The following is an 18,868-nucleotide window of genomic DNA, read 5'->3' on the forward strand; positions in this document are numbered from 1 at the left end:
CTCCTGGTGTTTGGAGAGTCATAGATTCCTACAGTGCAGAAGGAGGCCATTTTGTCCATCGAGTCTGCACCGACCACAATCCCACCCAGTCCCTACCCCCCTAACTCCGTGCATTTACCCTAGCTAGTCCCTCTGACACTAAAAGGCAATTTAGTATGGCCAATCCACCTAACCCACACATCTTTGGAGATGGGAGGCAACCAGAACACCCGGAGGAAACCCAAATATGGGGACAACATGCAAACTCCACACAGACGGTACGGAATCCAGCCCAGGTCCCTGGCACTGTGAGGCTTGTGAACTGTGCCAGCATGCTGCCCTGAGAGTCCTTGTTGAGGGGGGCCTAGACTTCCATTGTCTGAGTATCTTGACGATTGTGTAGTCCTTGTTGGTAAATGTTTTCCGCTGGGAGAATGGAGGATAGTATCACCGTGGCACTCCGTCTTGTCTTTGCTCGACGTGCAGATTTAGCCTGAAGGGCACAGAAACCCTGGTTCATCACCGGGTGAAATTTCAGGCAGACACTTCCAACTTCTTGGGTGCTGTTGGAGCTGTACTCAACTCAGGAAGTGGGAGCATTCCACCACATTCCTGACGTACACCTTGTAGCTGATGGACAGATTTTGGGGGAGACAGGAGATGAGTAACTCTGTGGTGAGTAATCACTTGGCTATTCGTAGCTCCTGTACACTCTTTTCTCCTTGGCTGAACCAATGGATGAAAAGAGTTTTGAAATCAGAGAAGCTATTCAGGCAATGACTTGATAAAGGTCAATTTCTGTAGTTCTTTTCACCAAACTAAAATTGCGACTTATGTAAACTATTCAAGATCAATATTTATCAAAATCTTCGTGCTCACGGGCAAGGACTATTGAGAAGAGAAAGGGGAATTCTTACAGTTGTTGTAAAGAATGAATTCTGCCCAAAATCTCAGATGTTTGAACAAAGCCATGTGTGTTTGATGTGAGGTGAGTGATTAGCGTTATGGGGCATTGCTTAATTCTGTTTCTGTTTGTTCAGTATTCAAAGCGTATTTCATTTGTTTACAAATGATTTATATAATCTCCATGCTAAAATAAAATGTCTGTATTTCAGGAACCTGCCAGGAGTGTGCTAATGGCCCCAACCCTGCACAAGGCTCACCCAGGAGCAGGGAGGCAGACTGATGATAGCGCTGTTGTCCATTTCTTCAAGAACATGGTAAGTATCTGTGGCAGTACGAACTAACCTTCATGGTAAAGTTTTCAACTGCTGCTAACAGGAAAACATTTGTCAAGGGAAAGGATTGGTCCATTTCTCACATTTCATCCAGTAGTCAGGGCCAATCCCAGGAAGCCTTTTGCAAGATACTCATGAATGAGGGAGGCCATTCAGCCCATCTCAGTCTATCCCATCCAGAATGGCTTTCCATTGCTGCTTCCAGTTGTTTCATAGAATCCCTACAGTACAGAAGGAGGCCATCCGGCCCCTTGAGTCTGTACCAACAACAACCCCATCCAGGCCCTGTTCCCATAACTCCACATATTTATCCTGATAATCCCTTAACACTAAGGTCAATTTAGCATGGCCAATGCACCCTAGCCCGCACATCTTTGGACTGTGAGACAAAACTGGAGCACCCAGAGGAAACCCATGCCGACATAGGGAGAATGTGCAAACTCCACACACACAGTGACCTGAGGCCAGAATTGAACCTGGATCCCTGACTGTGTGAAGCAGCTAACCACTGTGCGATTGTGCCGCCCACTTTCCTGTTTAACTCCAAAATTCCATTCCTCACAATCTAGCCCAGATTAATCCCTCTGTTCATGAAGCAGAACCTCTGGATTTCAACAATGAAAAACGTGTGGTATCTTTCAATGTGATAAAATGCCACAAGGTGCAACTCAGGCAAAATTAGCCACCCGAGCCAATATTGGGTCAGCTAACCAAATGCTTTGTCAAAGAGGCCATTTTGAGAAAGAGAAGGAAAGAGATGTGTATGTGTGTATTGTGAGGGGAGGGAGAATCCCAAAGCTTAGACAGCTTATCAGTTTAAAGTGACCTTTTATCAGTCTGTATTGTCTGTCTTGTCCTCTTCCCATAGACTAATTTAACGTGGTATTCTGGACAACTCTCTGGGCCACTACCTCTTCCCTGGTGCTCCTGCATCCAGCCACAAAACACTAGCCTCTTTTGGCTTCCCTCAGAACTCAGCTAGGTGATGCATGGGAAGACCACCCCCCTGCCTCCACCCCTAGTTTGGGAAGTGTGCCCATTAGCAAAGCAAATTGGGGGCTATATGAAGTAGACCTTCTCCAGCTCTTGCATATGGCAGCTTTGGAAGTGAGGATTGTTGTGTCTGGTTCTGCTGCATGATCCCACCTCTGTGCGCGTTCCCTGGAGGAGGGATCCCAGCAGTGACAGTTACTGATTAGCAGCAGTGGGGTGCCAATTGGGGCACGTTGGGGGGGGGCAATTAGGGTCACCCGTCAAGTTGGGAGGATGGATAGTGAGCAGAGGCGGCATTGCAGAGGGGAGGTCCCAGCCACAAACCACGAGAAGCATTTTATGAATCTTCCAGCAGTCTGCTCTAACGTGGTACTGCTGCTTTGTGAGTGGTGGCCCTTTCACTCTAAGTAAAGCTCTGTGATGAGAGGGCTGCTTCTTAACATCAAGCACCACATCTAATCACTGAAATAGATCAAGGTCAAAACAACTCACCAGGAAAGCACCAATTTTAATCCATTTTACTGGGGTGACATAGTGGTTAGACATGCTCACAGCACCGGGAGCCTGGGTTCAATTCTGGCCTTGGGTCACAGTCAGTGTTGAGTCTGCATGTTCTCCCCGTGTCTGCGTGGGTTTCCTCTGAGTGCTCCAGTTTCCTCCCACAGTCCAAAGATGTGCAGGTTCAGTGGACTGGCTACGCTAAATTGCCCCTTAGTGTCTAAAGATGTGGACGTTAGGTGCTTTGGCCATGCTAAAATTACCCCTTTGTGTCCAAAAGTGTGTACAATAGGGGGATTAGCAGGGTAAATGCATGGGGGTTACAGGGATGGGGTGGGCCTGGGTGGGATGATGTGTTGGAGTGTTGATGCAAACTCAATGGGCTGAATGGCCTCCTTCTGCACTTGCAGGGATTCTATGATTTTATGATTGTAACACGAAAGCCTAAGGCTTTACCTCTGTGTGAATGGGTGATTCTTACCCACATTCTGACTCGTTGTCTTCTTTCTTCTTTACAGATGTCACCCAAGAGAGCCCCAGTACAACAAAAGGTAAATCTGCTCTTTACACTGTGGCCTAAAGTTTATGTCAATTGTGACAAACCATCAAACACCCATAAACTCCACCAGTATGTTCCTATGAGAGAAATTTCAGTGAAGGAAGGACTTGTATTTATAAGGCACCTTTCACCACCTAACATTGTCCCAAAGTACTTCACAACCAAGAGAATACTTTTTTTCAACCTGCTTTGCACACAGTAAGATCCCACAAACATAATAAGATCAGGTAGGCTTTTTTTAATGATGTAGGTTGATGGGGGAAAAAAACATTTCTTGGGACACTGAGAACTCCGTAGCTCTTCACGTGGGATTCGTCTCAGAGGGGAGATGGGAGGGACTAATTTTACCATCCTGCCTGCCATGGGAATTTTTAGTGGGCAGGACACAGACTGTGCAAAGGTCCATTGACCTCAAGCAGGATTTTCTGGTTTCAGGGCGAGCGCAGCTGGAAAACTCACCCTTTCTTTCACACTCCATGTGAAAGATAATGCAGTACTCCCTCAGCATGGCATTGGAGTATCAGCCTAGATTGTATGATCAAGTTCTGGAGTGGGATTTGAGCCCACCACTTAATAGCTCGGAGAGGGCTGGAAGCACAACCCACTGAGCCAAGGTTGTGCTCTCACAGAGAACATTCTTACTCAGCTAGAGAATTCCATAACATAGAACTGCAAATCTTTTTACTAAGGAAGAACCATGCCAGAATTAATATCAGCATTAAGTTTTAGGATTCTCATATTCAAATATTGAGTAGAAATCTTGGGTAACCATTATTATTTTCTAAGCCCTCATCTATCTCTGAGCCATCTCATTCCTCTGTGTCTCCAATTGTATTTGGTTGTCATGGCTCCTTTTCTCCTCACTACCACAGGCAAGATCCGGAGCAAGTAGAGCTATCACTAAATTTATTTGGGTAAGGTGCAAGATCTGTATTTACCACCACAACCATGCTGGTCACAATGGCTAACATTAAATCATCATCTAAAGTGCACTCGCACCATCATTGTTAGACCTTGCAATTCATCTCATCATGCCACATCTCTGGTGATGTTTCTCATTGTAAACTCCATCCCTCATACTTATCTAACTCTGTAGACAGGAACTGGGAGTGTGCCCAGTGGGAAATGAGTTTGGACGCTTGCTTTGGCATGACTTTGGTCTTTCAGTTCAATTCTCCCACAATAAACGTTATCATCCATGCAATGGATGACTGCTCAGGCGTAGTCTTAGTTTAGAGAGAGAGAGAGAGAAAATAAAATGTTCATTTCCTTGTGGTGACCTTATTAATGGCCATTGTGTAATAAGGTAAAAGCAAAATACTGTATCGACTAGAATCTGAAACAAAAACAGAAATTGTTGGAAAATCCCAGCAGGTCTGACAGCAAAAGTGGAGAGAAAACCGAGATAATGGCTGGAATTTTACCAGCAAGCCCACCCCACAATCAGGGTGTGCGAGGCTCGCAGAGTGGCATTTTCCATTGGCCTTGGGCTGGATCTTATCAGCCTCAATCGGGTGAGGTGGTTAAATTCTGGCACACGTGTTGAGTCAGGATGATCTTTCGTCAGAGCTCCTGACTTGAGGGACTTCCTGACTTGAAACGTCTCTATTCTCTCTCTACAGATCTATTTCACCAGGCTGATACCGGAGATGAGGGGGTTAGCTTATGAAGAGAGATTGAATAGACTGGGTCTGTACTCGTGAGCGTTTAGAAGGCTGAGGGGGGATCTTACAGAGACATATAAGATAATGAAGGGGCTAGATAGGGTAGAGTTAGAGAGATTCTTCCTGCTTAGAAAGGATAGCAGAATTAGAGGGCACAGCCTCAAAATAAGTGGGGAGGGGGGGCAGTATAGAACAGAGTTGAGGAGGAACTTCTTCACTCAAAGGGTGGTGAATCTCTGGAATTCTCTGCCCATTGAAGTGGTGGAGGCTACCTCACTGAATATATTTAAGTCAAGGGTAGATAGATTTCTGATAGAGAAGGGAATTAAGGGTAATGCGGAGAAAGTGTGAAAGTGGAACTGATCCACTTCAGATCAGCCATGATCTTATTGAATGATGGGGCAGGCTCAAGAGCCAGATGGCCTACTCCTGCTCCTATTTCTTATGTTCTTATTTAGGTCATTTTGGCCCTCAGAGGAATTTAATTCATGTAACTGTTATTCCAACTGTTGGAATTCAGAATTGAAGGGAAGCAACTTTGTTGATTGCAAGAGAGCAATTTGAAGATGGCAATAAATAATACAAATAACCTTTGCAAATTGCATAGTTTTTAAATATGGACAAAGGTGTTGCTTAAAGTTATGGTGCACTGTGTGCTGAAAATAAGGTGTACCTGGTAAAAGGGTGGCATGGTGGCACAGTGGTTAGCTCCGCTGCCTCACAGCTCCAAGGGACCCAGATTCGCTTCAGGCCTCAGGTAACTATTTATGTGAAGTTTGCACGTTCTCTCCCTGTGTCTGTGCCGGTTTCCTCCAGGTGCTCCAGTTTCCTCCCGCAGTCCAAAAGTGTGCAGGTTAGTGTCAATCATGGCTGCTCAGTTCCTCAACCCCATTCTCCTGTCTTTTCCCCATAACCTTTGATCCCCTTACCAATAAAGACCCTTAGTGTCCAAAAGATGTATAGTTAGGTGGATTAATCATGGTACAGGATTATGGAGATGGGGCAGAAGGGCAGGACGCTCTTTCAGAAAGTTGGTGCAGACTGGATGGACTGCATAGCCCCTTTCTACACTGAATGGATTCAAAAAGCAGTCAATTGAGGCAGAAGATAGTTGGACATGAGGGAGAAAGGAATGGAAGGGTTTGCAGATAGGATGTCATGAAGAGGAGGAGGAGGCTCATATAGAATGTGAACACTGGGTCTTAGACCAATTGGGTCAAAGGGCCTGTTTCTGTGATGTACATTCTACGTATCTCTAAGTTAATAAGCTCATTTGGCACTATTCCGTCGGAGGAACTGGATGCAAAACTGCCGTTGTTGCTTTATATTCCCTGTTCTAGCTAACGCGCACCATCAAATCCTGATTCTGTACCTATCGTTTTCACAAGAACCATGCAGTCCCAATAAGTTGACCAGGGAAATAAAAGGCCCAACAAGCAAGGCTTGTTCTCGCACAGTATCAGGTTTGAGCAACAGCTGCTCTGTGGCTCTCATTGTTACTTGATTCTGATAAAGCTGACGAAACTTTGGATGACTGCCTGGTGGAGGGAACATTGATTAGCAATCTATTTCTGGTGGTGAAGGCCCCTAACTCATCCCCAATATGGTTTTGAGGCTTTGGCGCCACTTAAATCAAACAGGCAAGGCAGGAGTCTGAAAAACACAAATGCCAGCCAGGTGGAGGACAGAATCCTCAGCAAGGTAAGTTGTGAGAGTGGATTATGTTACTAAGATATAGGAGTTGAATTAGACCATTTGGCCCATTGTGTCTGCACCGCCATTCAGTCATGGCTGCTAAGTTTCTCAACATGTGGAGATGCTGGTGTTGGACTGGGGTAAACACAGTAAGAAGCCTCACAACACCAGGTTTATTTGGTAGCAAACGCCACTAGCTTTCAGAGCTGTGCCCCTCACTCACCTGACAAAGGGGCAGAGCCCTGAAAGCTAGTCGCTTCTTGCTAAGTTTCTCCTGCCTTTTTCCCATAACCTTTGATCCCCTTGCCAATCAAGAACTTAACTATCTCTGTCTTAAATACACTCAATGACCCAGCCTCCACAGTCTTCTGTGGCAATGAATGCCACAGATTCACCACCCTCTGGCTCAAGAAATTCTGCCTTATCTTGGTTCTGAAGAGTCGTCCCTTTACTCTGAGGCTGTGCCCTCGGATCCGGGGAGAGGGACTGTGGATGACAGGAGGAGGCCGCAACTGTTTGGATCTATCTCCTGTTATTCACTTGTCCAGCTAGATGGTTGTTGTGTTTCAAGGCATGATGCAGCTCCCTGATGAACTCAACAATTCAGTTCTTTCCTTCTCTGCCATTGTGTGAGTGTGTGAGAGCTTCCACATGCAATATTGGCAGTGCAACTTAAGAGTGTTACAATCAACTATGACTTTTAAAGCTAAGTTATAATGATAACTAATCAGCCATCAAGCTGCAAATTTCCACCTTCGCTTTGGCTGGACTGGTGACAGGTGGCCATTCATTGACAAGATGAGAAACCCATAGGCCTCTCGTGTTCTCAGTGTTATCTTGGACAGTGCCAATGTGAATTCAGATTCAACCATTTCTTTGCTGGTAAGAGTTTCATTGAAGAACTCATGCACACAATGATTTACAGCAGGATATATGGAGGCTAATCAGTTAACCTCATCATCACAGAGTCAAACTAATTGTACTTCAAAGGAAAATTTATATAATCAATACCCACACATCACAATGCATGAATAATGTATGGTACGGTTGCTAATTATGGTACTGTTGCTAATGTTTAATATGATTGCATCTTCGAGAAGTAACAGATTTTTTTTTAAACTCATGCTTCTGTGACACTGAAAATGCAATGTATATTTCCAATGTTCCTTTAACGTTTGTTTTAAGTTGCCTCTTGATCTGCTTACAATGCATCACCACTCCAAGTATCTGCACACTCTTTCTGGTAGAATGAGGAAGGGCTGGCATGAGGCTTGGGCTGGTGTGAGGTTTGGGTAGTCCCACCAGCTAACAAATAATCTTGTCAATTTTCTAAGTGAAGATGGAATTTTTGATTTGTCAAACATTTGTCACCCAAGGCAAACAGTATCCGACATGGAAAAGGGTAAGTTTCCAGGCCCAGCCTCTGGTAACATTATGTAAAGATCACACTCTCTCAGACCTTCCAAAAAAGAACCACAGTTCACTTGCCACCACTCTCAATAGCTCACTTTGTCCTGTTATTAACTTCAAATCCTCCCATGACATTTGGGAAACTTAAATTCAGTTAGTTAAATAATGAGAAGCCGGCATGGTGCTCATGTTGTTTAAAAACCCATTTGGTTCACCAATGTCCCTTCAGGGAAGGAAATCTGCCATCCTTACCCAGTCTAGCCTACATGTTACTCCAGATCCACAGCAATGTGGTTGATTCTTAACTGCCCCTTTGAAATGGCCCCAGCAAGACACTCGGTTGTCAAGAAGGTGACTCAATGCCAACTCAGTTACAGGCAATTAGGGATGGCCAATAAACATTGTCCTTACTAGCAATGCCCACATCCTGTAATAGGAAAACTGCATCCATTCAAAGCATGATAAGAAGCCCCTTCCTCTTCTTTTCTCCACTCATTAGGTCTTACAGCATCTCCAGCTGAGAGGGCAAGATGGAGGCTGATTCCTAAGCCTGTGCTACTGCTTCATCTGCTTGCTCAGACATGACAGAGAATGGGCCAGAAAGATTGGCACTCCCATTTTCCCTCACTGCTTGTGAAGGAAGGTTTGTTTTTGCTCAGTGTCACCTGTGGAAGGTGGCATAACTTCACATGTGGGACAACAGAGCATGGGTGTCACCGTCCGGTGCAACACCCTGGCAAACCAATACAGTGCCCCAACATGCTATCTTCTCTCAGTGGTAAAAACATGGCCATAATTTAATAATGATGCTCTGTATTTACCAAGTGGAAATGATGGCTTCGTAAAGCAATCTTTCTAAAAGTCAGGTATCTTGTTCAAAGGCTGACCAATTAACTTTCAAATCAGTTCCTGAAGATATAAAACGTGTAAAACTGACAGGTAGGAAAAGAACAGCTGATCCATCCAGTCTGCCCATTCTACAATGTTTGGAACATTGTGATTAAACATTTCATCCCGTTCTCACCCACAGACATGGGACCTGCTGAAAGGGGCAAAACGAACATTAAGGAAAGATTCTGAGACAATAAGGGAAAAATTACTTTATCACTCAAAGGTGATCGAAAACCCAACTACATGCACCAAATGATATCCATAGCGACACTTGCTTTCTATCTGATGCAGTGTGTCTGCCCCCGTCAGGAACCCATTTAGCCGTTCCTCAAAGGGATAGAGAGAGTCAGCATCCAATGAAGCAGCCGAGAATGTATTCCGGAAGCTCTACTCTCCCTGAGAAAAGAGGAACCACCTTAGACCCAGTCATTTCCTAATCTTACGCAATTTAAACTCATGCCCTGGTCACCCCCAATCTGTCAAGCTGAGAGGACCAAGATTGTGCAAACAGCTTTGAATTTAATTTTAACGAAAGTGCAAGGACTGGCAGCTGATTTAATTGCCTCACATTATTACAGGTGCTTATATGGAAAATAATAATTTGCACTACAATAATCAGAACCATGAATAAGGTGCATCCACTATAAATATTGATGCCTTGTTTCTACATGAATGCTGGCAAAGTAAATCTGGTTAGCCCAAAGAAAAGCCGCCAATGATAATAACCTTCACCCACCCAACACTCTTAAAGGAAACAATTTCTATGAATGAATGGAGTGCTTATATTTCTATATTTAATCTACTTGTTTGTTTGTTCGAAGGGTACTGATGGACAAAGACCACATTACGGGGCATCTGGGTCTTCCAAGTCAAAGGAAGCGTATAGAGGTCGGAAAGATGGCTCAGGCACCCTCTCATCCTTTTTCAAAATGGTAATGAATGATAGAACAATAAACCTCTTTGTACGTCTCACAATGACCGCAGCAACTGGGGAGGCAATGTCATAGTGGTATTGTATTGAATGAGCAATCCAAAGACCCATGGTGATGCTCTCAGGTCCTGGGTTTGAATTTCACCATGACAGATAGTGAAATTTGAACTCAATAAAAATCTAACAATGATCGTGAAACCATTTTTGGTTGTTGTAAAAGAAAAAACCCATCAGGTTCACTAATGTGAAGGAAGTCTGCTGCCCTTACCTGGTCTGGCCTGTATGTGACTCCAGAGCCATAGCAATGTGGTTGACTCTTGACTGCCCTCTGAAATGGCCTAGCAAGCCACTCAGTTCAAGGGGAATTAGGATGGGCACCAAATGCTGGCATTACCACACATTCCCACATCCCATGAAAGAATTTCTTAAAAACCTTACATTTACATGGGAAGAAGATAATTATGCTGCAGACATCAGTAAACATGAAAAGTTTAATTTCAGGACTTTGAATTCATGGAGCTCAATCACAGAGACAGCAGTTTGCTGCAGATAGTTTTGACATGGTTAGGCTGGTGGATAGTGGTCAGGACTCTCCTATTGGCAAGGCAGTGGATTCTAGCTAATAACGCAATCCCCTATGTCAAATAGCTAGTGGCATGGTGGCACACTGGTTAGCTCCAGAGACCCGGGTTCAATTCCAATGTTGGGTGACTGACTGTGTGGAGTTTGCATGTTGTCCTTGTTAACATTGGTTTCCTCCGGTGCTCCAGTTCTCTCTCAAATTCCAAAGATGTGCAGGTTATATGGATTGGCCATGCTAATTGCCCTTAGTGTCAGAGGGGTTAGCAGGGTAACCATATGGGGTTAAGGGGATATGGTGGGATTATTGTCAGTGGGGGGGGGCTCAATGGGCTGAATGGCCTCCTTCTACACTTAGGGACTCTATGATTCTAGCCAGAAAAAATGTGCATTTGTATAGCACCTTTAAATAATATAATCTCCCAAGGTACTTCATAGGCAATATATCCACAACCCTCTGGGTCAGAGAATTCCAAAGATTCACAACCCTTTGGCTGAAATAATTTCTCCTCATCTCAGTCCGGAATGATTGGCCCCTCATCCTGAGACTATGCCCCCTGTGTCGTATTTTCCCCAACCAGTGGAAACAATCTCTCTGTATCTACCCTATCAAGCCCCTTCAGAATGTTGTAGGTTTCAATGAGACCATCTCTCATTCTTTCTAACGCCAGAGAATCTAGGCCCTATTTACTCAGTCTTTCATCACTGGACCACTCCCTCATCTCAGGGACCAATTTCATGAACCGTTGCTGGACCACATCCAATGCAAGTGATCCTTTCTTAAACAAAAACAGGAAATGCTGGAAAAATGCAGCAGGCCTGGCAGCATCTATGGAGACAAATACAGAGTTAACATTTTGAAGTATTTTTTAAAGTTTATTTATTAGTCACAAGTAAGGCCTACATTAACACTGCAACAAAGTTACTGTGACATTCCCCTAGTCCGGCACCTGTTCAGGTTAACCAGCACGTCTTTCAGAATGTGAGAAGAAAACGGAGCACCCAGGGGAAACCCACGCAGAGATGGGGAGAATGTGCAGACTCCATACATACAGTGACTCAAGCCAGGAATCGAACCCGGCTCCTTGGCGGTGTGAGGCAGCAGTGCTAACCACTGTGCCGTCCATTTTGTGTTCAGAACGACTTGACCTTAGAACTTTCTTAAATGTGGAGACCCAAGGGCAAAATATTCCGGCCACACTCATCCCAAGGCTGGAAATTCCCGCCTGAGGTCAATGTTACTTTGCATGGTCCGCCCCGCCTGCTTTGATTCCCGGGGTAGGCGGGACGGGAAAATGCTGCCCCAAAACACCACACAGGTGTGCTCTCACCAAAATCCTGTACAATTGTAGCAAGATTTTGTTATTCCTGTACTCCAGTCCCCTGCAGCAAAAGTCAACATGCCATTTGCATTCATAAGGACATAAGAACAAGGAGCAGGAGTAGGCTATCTGCTCCCTCGAGCCTACTCCTCCATTCAATAGGGTCATGGCTGATCTTTTTGTGGATTCAGTTCCACTTACCCACCCGCTGACCATAATCCTTAATTCCTTTACTGTTCAAAAAATGAATCTATCCTTTGCCTTCAGAACATCCAATGAGGTAGCCCCAACTGCTTCACAGGGCAAGGAATTCCACAGATTCACAACCTTTGGGTGAAGAAGTTCCTCCGCAACTCAGTCCTAAATCTGTTCCCCCCCTTATTTTGAGGCCAATCCTCCTGCTTCTGGTTTCACCCGCCAGTGGAAACAACTTCCCTGCTTCTATCTTATCTATTTCCTTCCCAATCTTATATATTTCTATAAGAGCGCCCCTCATTCTTCTGAATTGCTTAGTGCATCTGCATGCTAACTTTCTGCATTACCTGTACAAGCCCTGGAGGCTAGATACTAGATAAAATTAGGGCGGTAGCGCTCAGCCCACCCTTGTTCCTCTGATAACTGAGTCCCTTTGGAAGACATTTGACTGTGAGATATCAGCAGAGATGATCTTCCAAAAACGACCCCAATGCTGAATTTGCTGAGGAGTCATCCATGTGTGTCTCAGGGTAAATCATCTGAGAGTGCTGGTAGCTTCAGGGAACAATTAAGCAGGAAAAAAAAAGACAAGTGGCAGGAAGCAGCTGGCTAGTGTTAGCTTTAATAATGCTGTTGCTGCCACAGTCAATGGCCAGCCTAGTGGTAAAGGATCGTGGAGTATCACGTCAAAAAGAAAACTAAGGAGAGACGAGGTGAGGTGCTGAGGGGGGCGGTGGGGGAGAAGGCTGACTTCTTTTTCTGAAGGAAAGTGCTAGCCACTAGTTCGGGAATCACGTTAGGTAGATGATTTGGTGAGGCATTAACCATGATCTGGGATAGCCACAGGTTGAAATTCCATCTCTGCTGACACCCATAGTCAAAGGTCTTCCAATGGGATTTGGTTTTGGAGAAAGTGCCATGCCCAAACTCTTTTGGCCTCGAGGGTTGTGAATCTATGGAATTCTCTTCCCCAGAGAGCTCAGTTGTTGAGGGTGTTCAGAAGTGAGATTGTTAGAATCATAAAATCCCTCCAGTGCAGAACAGGTCATTCGGTCCATTGAGTCTGCACCGACAACAATCTTAGTCTTAAGAATCCAAAAGGGGGTATCTGAATTTTCCATAAGGGTACCTTACATTGCTTAAGAACTCCTGTACAATTAGATCTTTTCTTCAAATTTGTAAAGCCCACAAGGCATGTTTCAGAAACATGGATATCAAAAGTTGTTTCTGATTAAACACAGCTGCACTTTTAAATGTGTGAAACATATCCTGCTCTGTTTCCCATGCGTCCCCATCATCACTATCCCTGTAACCCCACATATTTACCCTACTAATCCTTCTAACCTATGCATCCCAGGACACTAAGGGACAATTTAGCATGGCCAATCAACCTAACCCGCACATCTTTGAAGTTGTGATATACTACGAGAATCAAGGGAATAGGACAGGAAAGTAGAGTTGGGAAAAAAAGTCTTTATCAAGTGGTGGTGCAGGTTCAAGAGGTCATATGCCTCCCCTCCAACTCTTTTTACTGATGTTCAGAGGACAGAGAAATGCTGTATAACCTTCTATAAGATTACAAATGTTATAGGAATATTTTAATGAGTATATACACCTTTTTTTTACTTCAAAAGGAAGGCAATTGACCCACCCAGTTTCTTCCAGTGATGATGCCCAAGTTGAGCTCCTATAAGACTTTCAGAAACATTTGATGCCGTATCCCTGGACTTTGAACCAAATATTTTCAACTGTAGCAGTCTAAATGCAAATATTCACACTGAGTGTTTAAATGCAAATAGGAAGTAAATGCATGTACTCACATTTGTCATTGCCTTTGTAATATGTAAATGTAATATGTAAAGGGAGGTCTTTTATGATTCACTTCTATTATAAATATTAAACTCCAGGGTGGAACAGCCCAGATCATTTAAATGTCAATAGTTTTTTTATTGTGCTGTACAATGCACACGGAAGCGTGAACATTGTTTTAATGGCGTGTTAGTTCTAAATGGAGGTTCTAAATAAGTTAAAGAAAGTTAACAAATGCAAACAGAGAGGGACATTTGAGTGTCCAAGGGAGGAAGTTTAGACTGTGTAAAAAAGAAAGAATTGGATTTCCCTCATGATCACCAGACATCCCAAAGATGTGTGTGTTAAGTGGATTGGCCATGCTAACTTGCCCCTAGCATCAGGAGGATTAGCAGGGTAAATATGTGCAGTTATGGGAATAGGCTTGGGTGGGATTGTGGTCAGTGCAGACTCGATGAACCAACTGCATTGTAGGGATTCTATCCCAAAGTGCTTTACAGCCAATGAAGAACTTTCAGTGTAGTCACTGATGTAGGAACAGATCAGCACAGCAAGATCCCACAAACTGCAATGTGATAATGACCTAATAATTTGATTCATAGAATCCCTGCAGTGCAGAAGGAGGTAATTCAGCCCATTGAGTCTGCACCAACACTCCGAAAGAGCATTTCACCCAGGCCTTTTCCTCTGCTATAGTCCTGTATCCCTATGCATTTAAACATGGCCAATCCACCTAACGTGCACATCTTGGGATAGTAAGGGGGCAATTTAGCATGGGCAAGCCACCTAATCTACATCTTTGGACGATGGGAGGAAACTAGAACACCCAGAGAAAACCCAGGCACACACGGGGAGAAAGTGCAAAACAGTGATCCAAGGCCAGAATTGAACCCACATCCCTGACTGTGAGGCAGCAGTATTAACCACTGTGCCATGATAGAGGGATAAATATTGGCAACCACATCGCTGTGGCTCTGGTCACGTGTCTGCCAGACCGGGTAAGGATGGCAGATTTCTTTCCCTAAAGAGATATTAATGAACCAGATGGGTTTTTACAACAACCAACAGTTGTCAATAACTGAAAAGCTTTTAAGTTCCAGATGTTTTATTAATAGAGCTCAAATACTAGCAGCTGCCATAGTTGGATTTGAATCCCTGTCCTAAGAGCTTCATCCTATGCTTCTGGATTACTTGACCAATGACAAGTACTCCCACAATCTCCCCTTTAACCCACACAATCATAAACATAGCCCAACAGGTAAAAGAGTGAGCTAGCAAAGATTTGCATTAATACATTCATCCAGATCATCGCTTGAACTCAAATAGTTGCTAATTAAGTGATATCTTCAATACTTTATGTAGGGCATGCTATCTTTTAATTTAAGTAAGTACATGGGGTCGTCATTTGGCTGTGCCATGTGACTGATGGATACATTCCTTTCTTTCTGCTAATTTAATAAAGGCATTACTGCATTAAAGCCAGTCAAGAATCTAATTAAGTTAAGAGGTATTTCATGCAATCACATTAGCATGTTTAAACAGTAATTTAAGAGAAGTCAGGGTGCAAGTGTTGTAACATGCACGGAATGATAACCAGAGTTCTGGTACTGTCAGGAAGTTAAAAACAAAATCTGCAGTTGCTGGAGATCTGAAGCAAAGATTATTGGAAAAATGCTGCAAAGACTTTAGGCAGGTCAGTTGACGTGTGGAGAAAATAGGCAAGTTTGCAGGGTCTAAATTTAATGTCACTGTGCTTGTTTTATGCATTTAACATAAGGACCATGGATAGGAAGTGATAGAAACTCACTAGGTCTGACAGCATCTGTGCAGAGAGAATAGAGACATCATTTTGAATCTGGAAAGTTTGGCTCTGGTTTCTCTCCTCAGAGGCTGTCAGGTCTGCTGAGTTTCTCCAACATTTTCTGCTTTTGCTTCAGATTCCAGTATCCACAGTATTTTGCTTTATTGTATAGAATCATTGAGCCAATATATAGCCATTTTGGAAGGCCCAGGGTCTTAATTTACCCTACACACGATTAGGGACCACAACTAATTTTGGCAGTCTTGCAGCTACAATCTAATCTTTCCATGAGGCTATTTCAGGTTGGCTTTAATAAATTGGTTAGCCCCACTCAGGGCTTCTGATCTGCAAGTCCAACTGGCTCACCTGGATCCTCAGTGACTTGACCATTCACAGAATCCCTACAGTGCAGAAGGAGGCCATTCAGCCCATCGAGTTGCAGTGACCACAATCTCACCCAAGTCCTATCTCTATAACCCCATGCATTTACTCTGCTAATCCTCCTGACACTTAGGGGCATCCACCTAACCCACAATTTTTGGCCTATTGGAGGAAATCAGAGCACGTGGAGGAAACCCACACAGACTAGGGGATAACATGCAAGCTCCAAACCGACCAAAACCCAAGGCCGGAATTGAATCCTGGTCCTTGGCACTGTGAGGCAGCAGTGCTGACCACTGTGCCACTCCATTCATCCTCAACTTCCAACCATCACAAACTGCTATCTGGAAAGGATACAAAACTTCCAGCAATGTGGCTTTGGCACTTGCCAATTCCCACCAAACTGCAGCTCTCTCCCTTCTCTATCAATAAAGGACACCCCTGAAGCAGACAATGTTGGGGGGTGGGGGGGAGGTGGGGAGAAGGGTGGGAAGGCTGTGATTCTGACTGACACCCATGGCTTGCCTGAATTATGATGGTGAGATCCGTGAATGGATTGAGCCTTGTTTGGCACACCAGCAAATTTAGACCCCACTATCTCAAAGTCCAAAGTGCTGACCGACCTATGGAATGTCCCCAGCACCATCCGTTGATCACCTGCTGCTTATCAATTGTACGTGTACCTTAATTAGTGTTCTATTTTCCTTTTTGTTCCAAAATAGGGGAAGAAAGGTGAAGGTTCACCTGCCAGACGTTAAATCCACATCACTGAGTGCAGCGGAAAGGAATGCTTCAAAAAAAGGAATCAATATCCTTGCTTGGTGTCGTATAATTAACAGTCTTTATCACTTCACATATTAACTGGCACTTACTCCACCCCTCAAAAAACAACTGGCAAATGAATATGATCCATTACCAATTGGGTTTATAGCCTGCTTGTTCTTAATGCAAGGTTGCTTCATCCAAATTATGTTAACTTCATTATTTTAAAGCAAAAAAAACTTTTTATTTAAATTTCTTAATTTGAATCACTGGATAATCTGAACAAAAAAAGTGATTTGAACATGAGTACTTTGAGTTGTATGTTAAGTGGAATATTTTACATTCACTCAAGTTATGGCCTTAAACATGATCTGTAAAGGGCCAGTGTTCTTTAAACTTTCTTTTCGACTGCCTTTTCTATAGATATAGAAATAAAGAACCAAGCGCTCTTCGACAAAGCTTATTGCATCTTGACATAGGCAAGGCTATTTTCCACTGCATCTACGAGGCAGAGTTTCCGATAAAACAATATTAAGACCATTGCTAATGTTTTACTAAATGTTTTAGCAAGATAAAGACGTAAAGTTGTCCGGCGGTTGTTATGCAGATCATTAAACTCCAATTCGAATACAAATTGCCATTTGTTGCTTGGGCCAAAGGAAACAGTTCCATAGAGTGTTAAAGCTGCAGAACCATTCCTCCCCCTCCACACACCATGTAAACTTTTAAGGGTGCTGTAACAAAGGTAAGCAGCATTTATGTGTTGCAAAGCTGGGAACACCAAGCGTATTGGACTAACCTGAAACTAATGCTAACTCTTGTAAGACTGAAGACGATTGTTTGATGAACTAAATTCCATGGGTATGGACATTAGACCATTCCTATGCGAGCGCTCTTTTCAATTGCACTGTTCTTGAAAGTGAAATAATATTTTATTACCTTTATATACTTACACGTATATCCCCGATCATTTTCTTTTGTAACCCCTAGCGCATAAGATGACAACTTTATACTCGTCACAACCTCAAGGTGACTAGTGGTCAACTTTGTGACAGCTTACATGCGATAACTGACACTTATATCCCCCAAGCATGACAAGGGCAAAATGCCTCTGCACTTGTAAACAATGCTAATATGCACTGTACAAATGCAAAACTAAAAGAACCCTCTCCCAGATATTTTAATTATGGTGTGGTGTACACTTTTCCCAGGTCCCGATAGAAAAATGTTAGTATTCTTCAGGCGGTGCCAGAAATTTTCTACTAGAGATGCAGAACAAATGCAAACCATTTCACATCTCTCCTCAGTACTGAATCCTGCTGCTACTGCTGCTCTTCAATTAGAAATGTTTCCTCTGTCATTTGTGATTTAGAACCCGGTGGGTGACAAAACGCACCTTCAGCCACCACCTTGCATTCTCTAATCGATTATGTTGAAAAATGAATGGGCGGGTGGATGTGGAGTCATTATTAACGTTGGTTTTCCAATATATTGCCAGTTTATGTATGGTAACATGCTTGTAGGGAATACATACTAGGAAAAGCTGAGTGATCATGTGTGAATAAGTATTGTTTCTGAATGTATATGTAAAATAAAATAATGCACCTAAACACACTGTGTTTGTCCCGTTAAAATAAAGTTACAATTATAATTCAACGGCAAAGGTCATTAACGTCAGTTATTTTGTATGCATGTTGCAAACACTTGCACAAGAGGGATTCATCGTATAATATATTCAGATTTTCACAAGGCAAAAGCTTATGTCTGAAGTTGATGGCAGCCACTACTAGCTAGAGGAAACTCCACAGCTGTAGAGGAAACTCCACAGCTGTAGAGGAAAAGTCGGGCTGGTGTACCAACAAGTGATTCACTAGGCTTTGTGTTTAAAAGCAGCCCTTGAGCCTCATTATCTATAGTCCTAGGATTTTCTTCACAAAGGTGGCTTCGTGTCACCATGATAGCTTGAATTATAGGACGTTATAAAGGGACTGTTGTAGGGGCTGGACAAGATTACAGCGAAAGGGTAAGGGCTACAGCAGGTTAGAGACAGGGAGGGGAGTAGGGGGTTGGAGGAGGTTACAAAGATAGGGAGGGCTGGAAAGGGTTACAGAGGTAGAGTTGAAGGAGCTGGAAGAGGTTACAATGAAGCAAGAGTTGCAGC

At 43.6% G+C, this 18,868-nt stretch overlaps 1 protein-coding gene across 4 annotated transcripts in view; it reads left to right on the forward strand.

Annotated features, from left to right (window-relative positions):
* LOC145346526 (myelin basic protein) overlaps positions 1 to 18,363 on the forward strand; it is a 175,789-nt gene extending 157,426 nt beyond the window's left edge. For 3 of the 4 annotated variants that reach the window (XM_080193900.1, XM_080193901.1, XM_080193904.1), the window contains 5 exons: positions 1,095 to 1,199; positions 3,227 to 3,259; positions 4,140 to 4,181; positions 9,749 to 9,859; positions 16,668 to 18,363. In XM_080193900.1, the coding sequence (XP_080050026.1) occupies positions 1,095 to 1,199; positions 3,227 to 3,259; positions 4,140 to 4,181; positions 9,749 to 9,859; positions 16,668 to 16,703 (327 nt within the window). In that variant the 3' untranslated portion in view covers positions 16,704 to 18,363. The remainder of the gene's footprint in view (positions 1 to 1,094; positions 1,200 to 3,226; positions 3,260 to 4,139; positions 4,182 to 9,748; positions 9,860 to 16,667) is intronic. The other variant, XM_080193902.1, reaches the window with a different exon arrangement.
* Positions 18,364 to 18,868: the final 505 nt, after the last annotated feature.

This window comes from Carcharhinus amblyrhynchos, chromosome 8 (assembly GCF_965287045.1).
Source record: "Carcharhinus amblyrhynchos chromosome 8, sCarAmb.v2.hapA, whole genome shotgun sequence".
Classification (NCBI taxonomy): domain Eukaryota; kingdom Metazoa; phylum Chordata; class Chondrichthyes; order Carcharhiniformes; family Carcharhinidae; genus Carcharhinus; species Carcharhinus amblyrhynchos.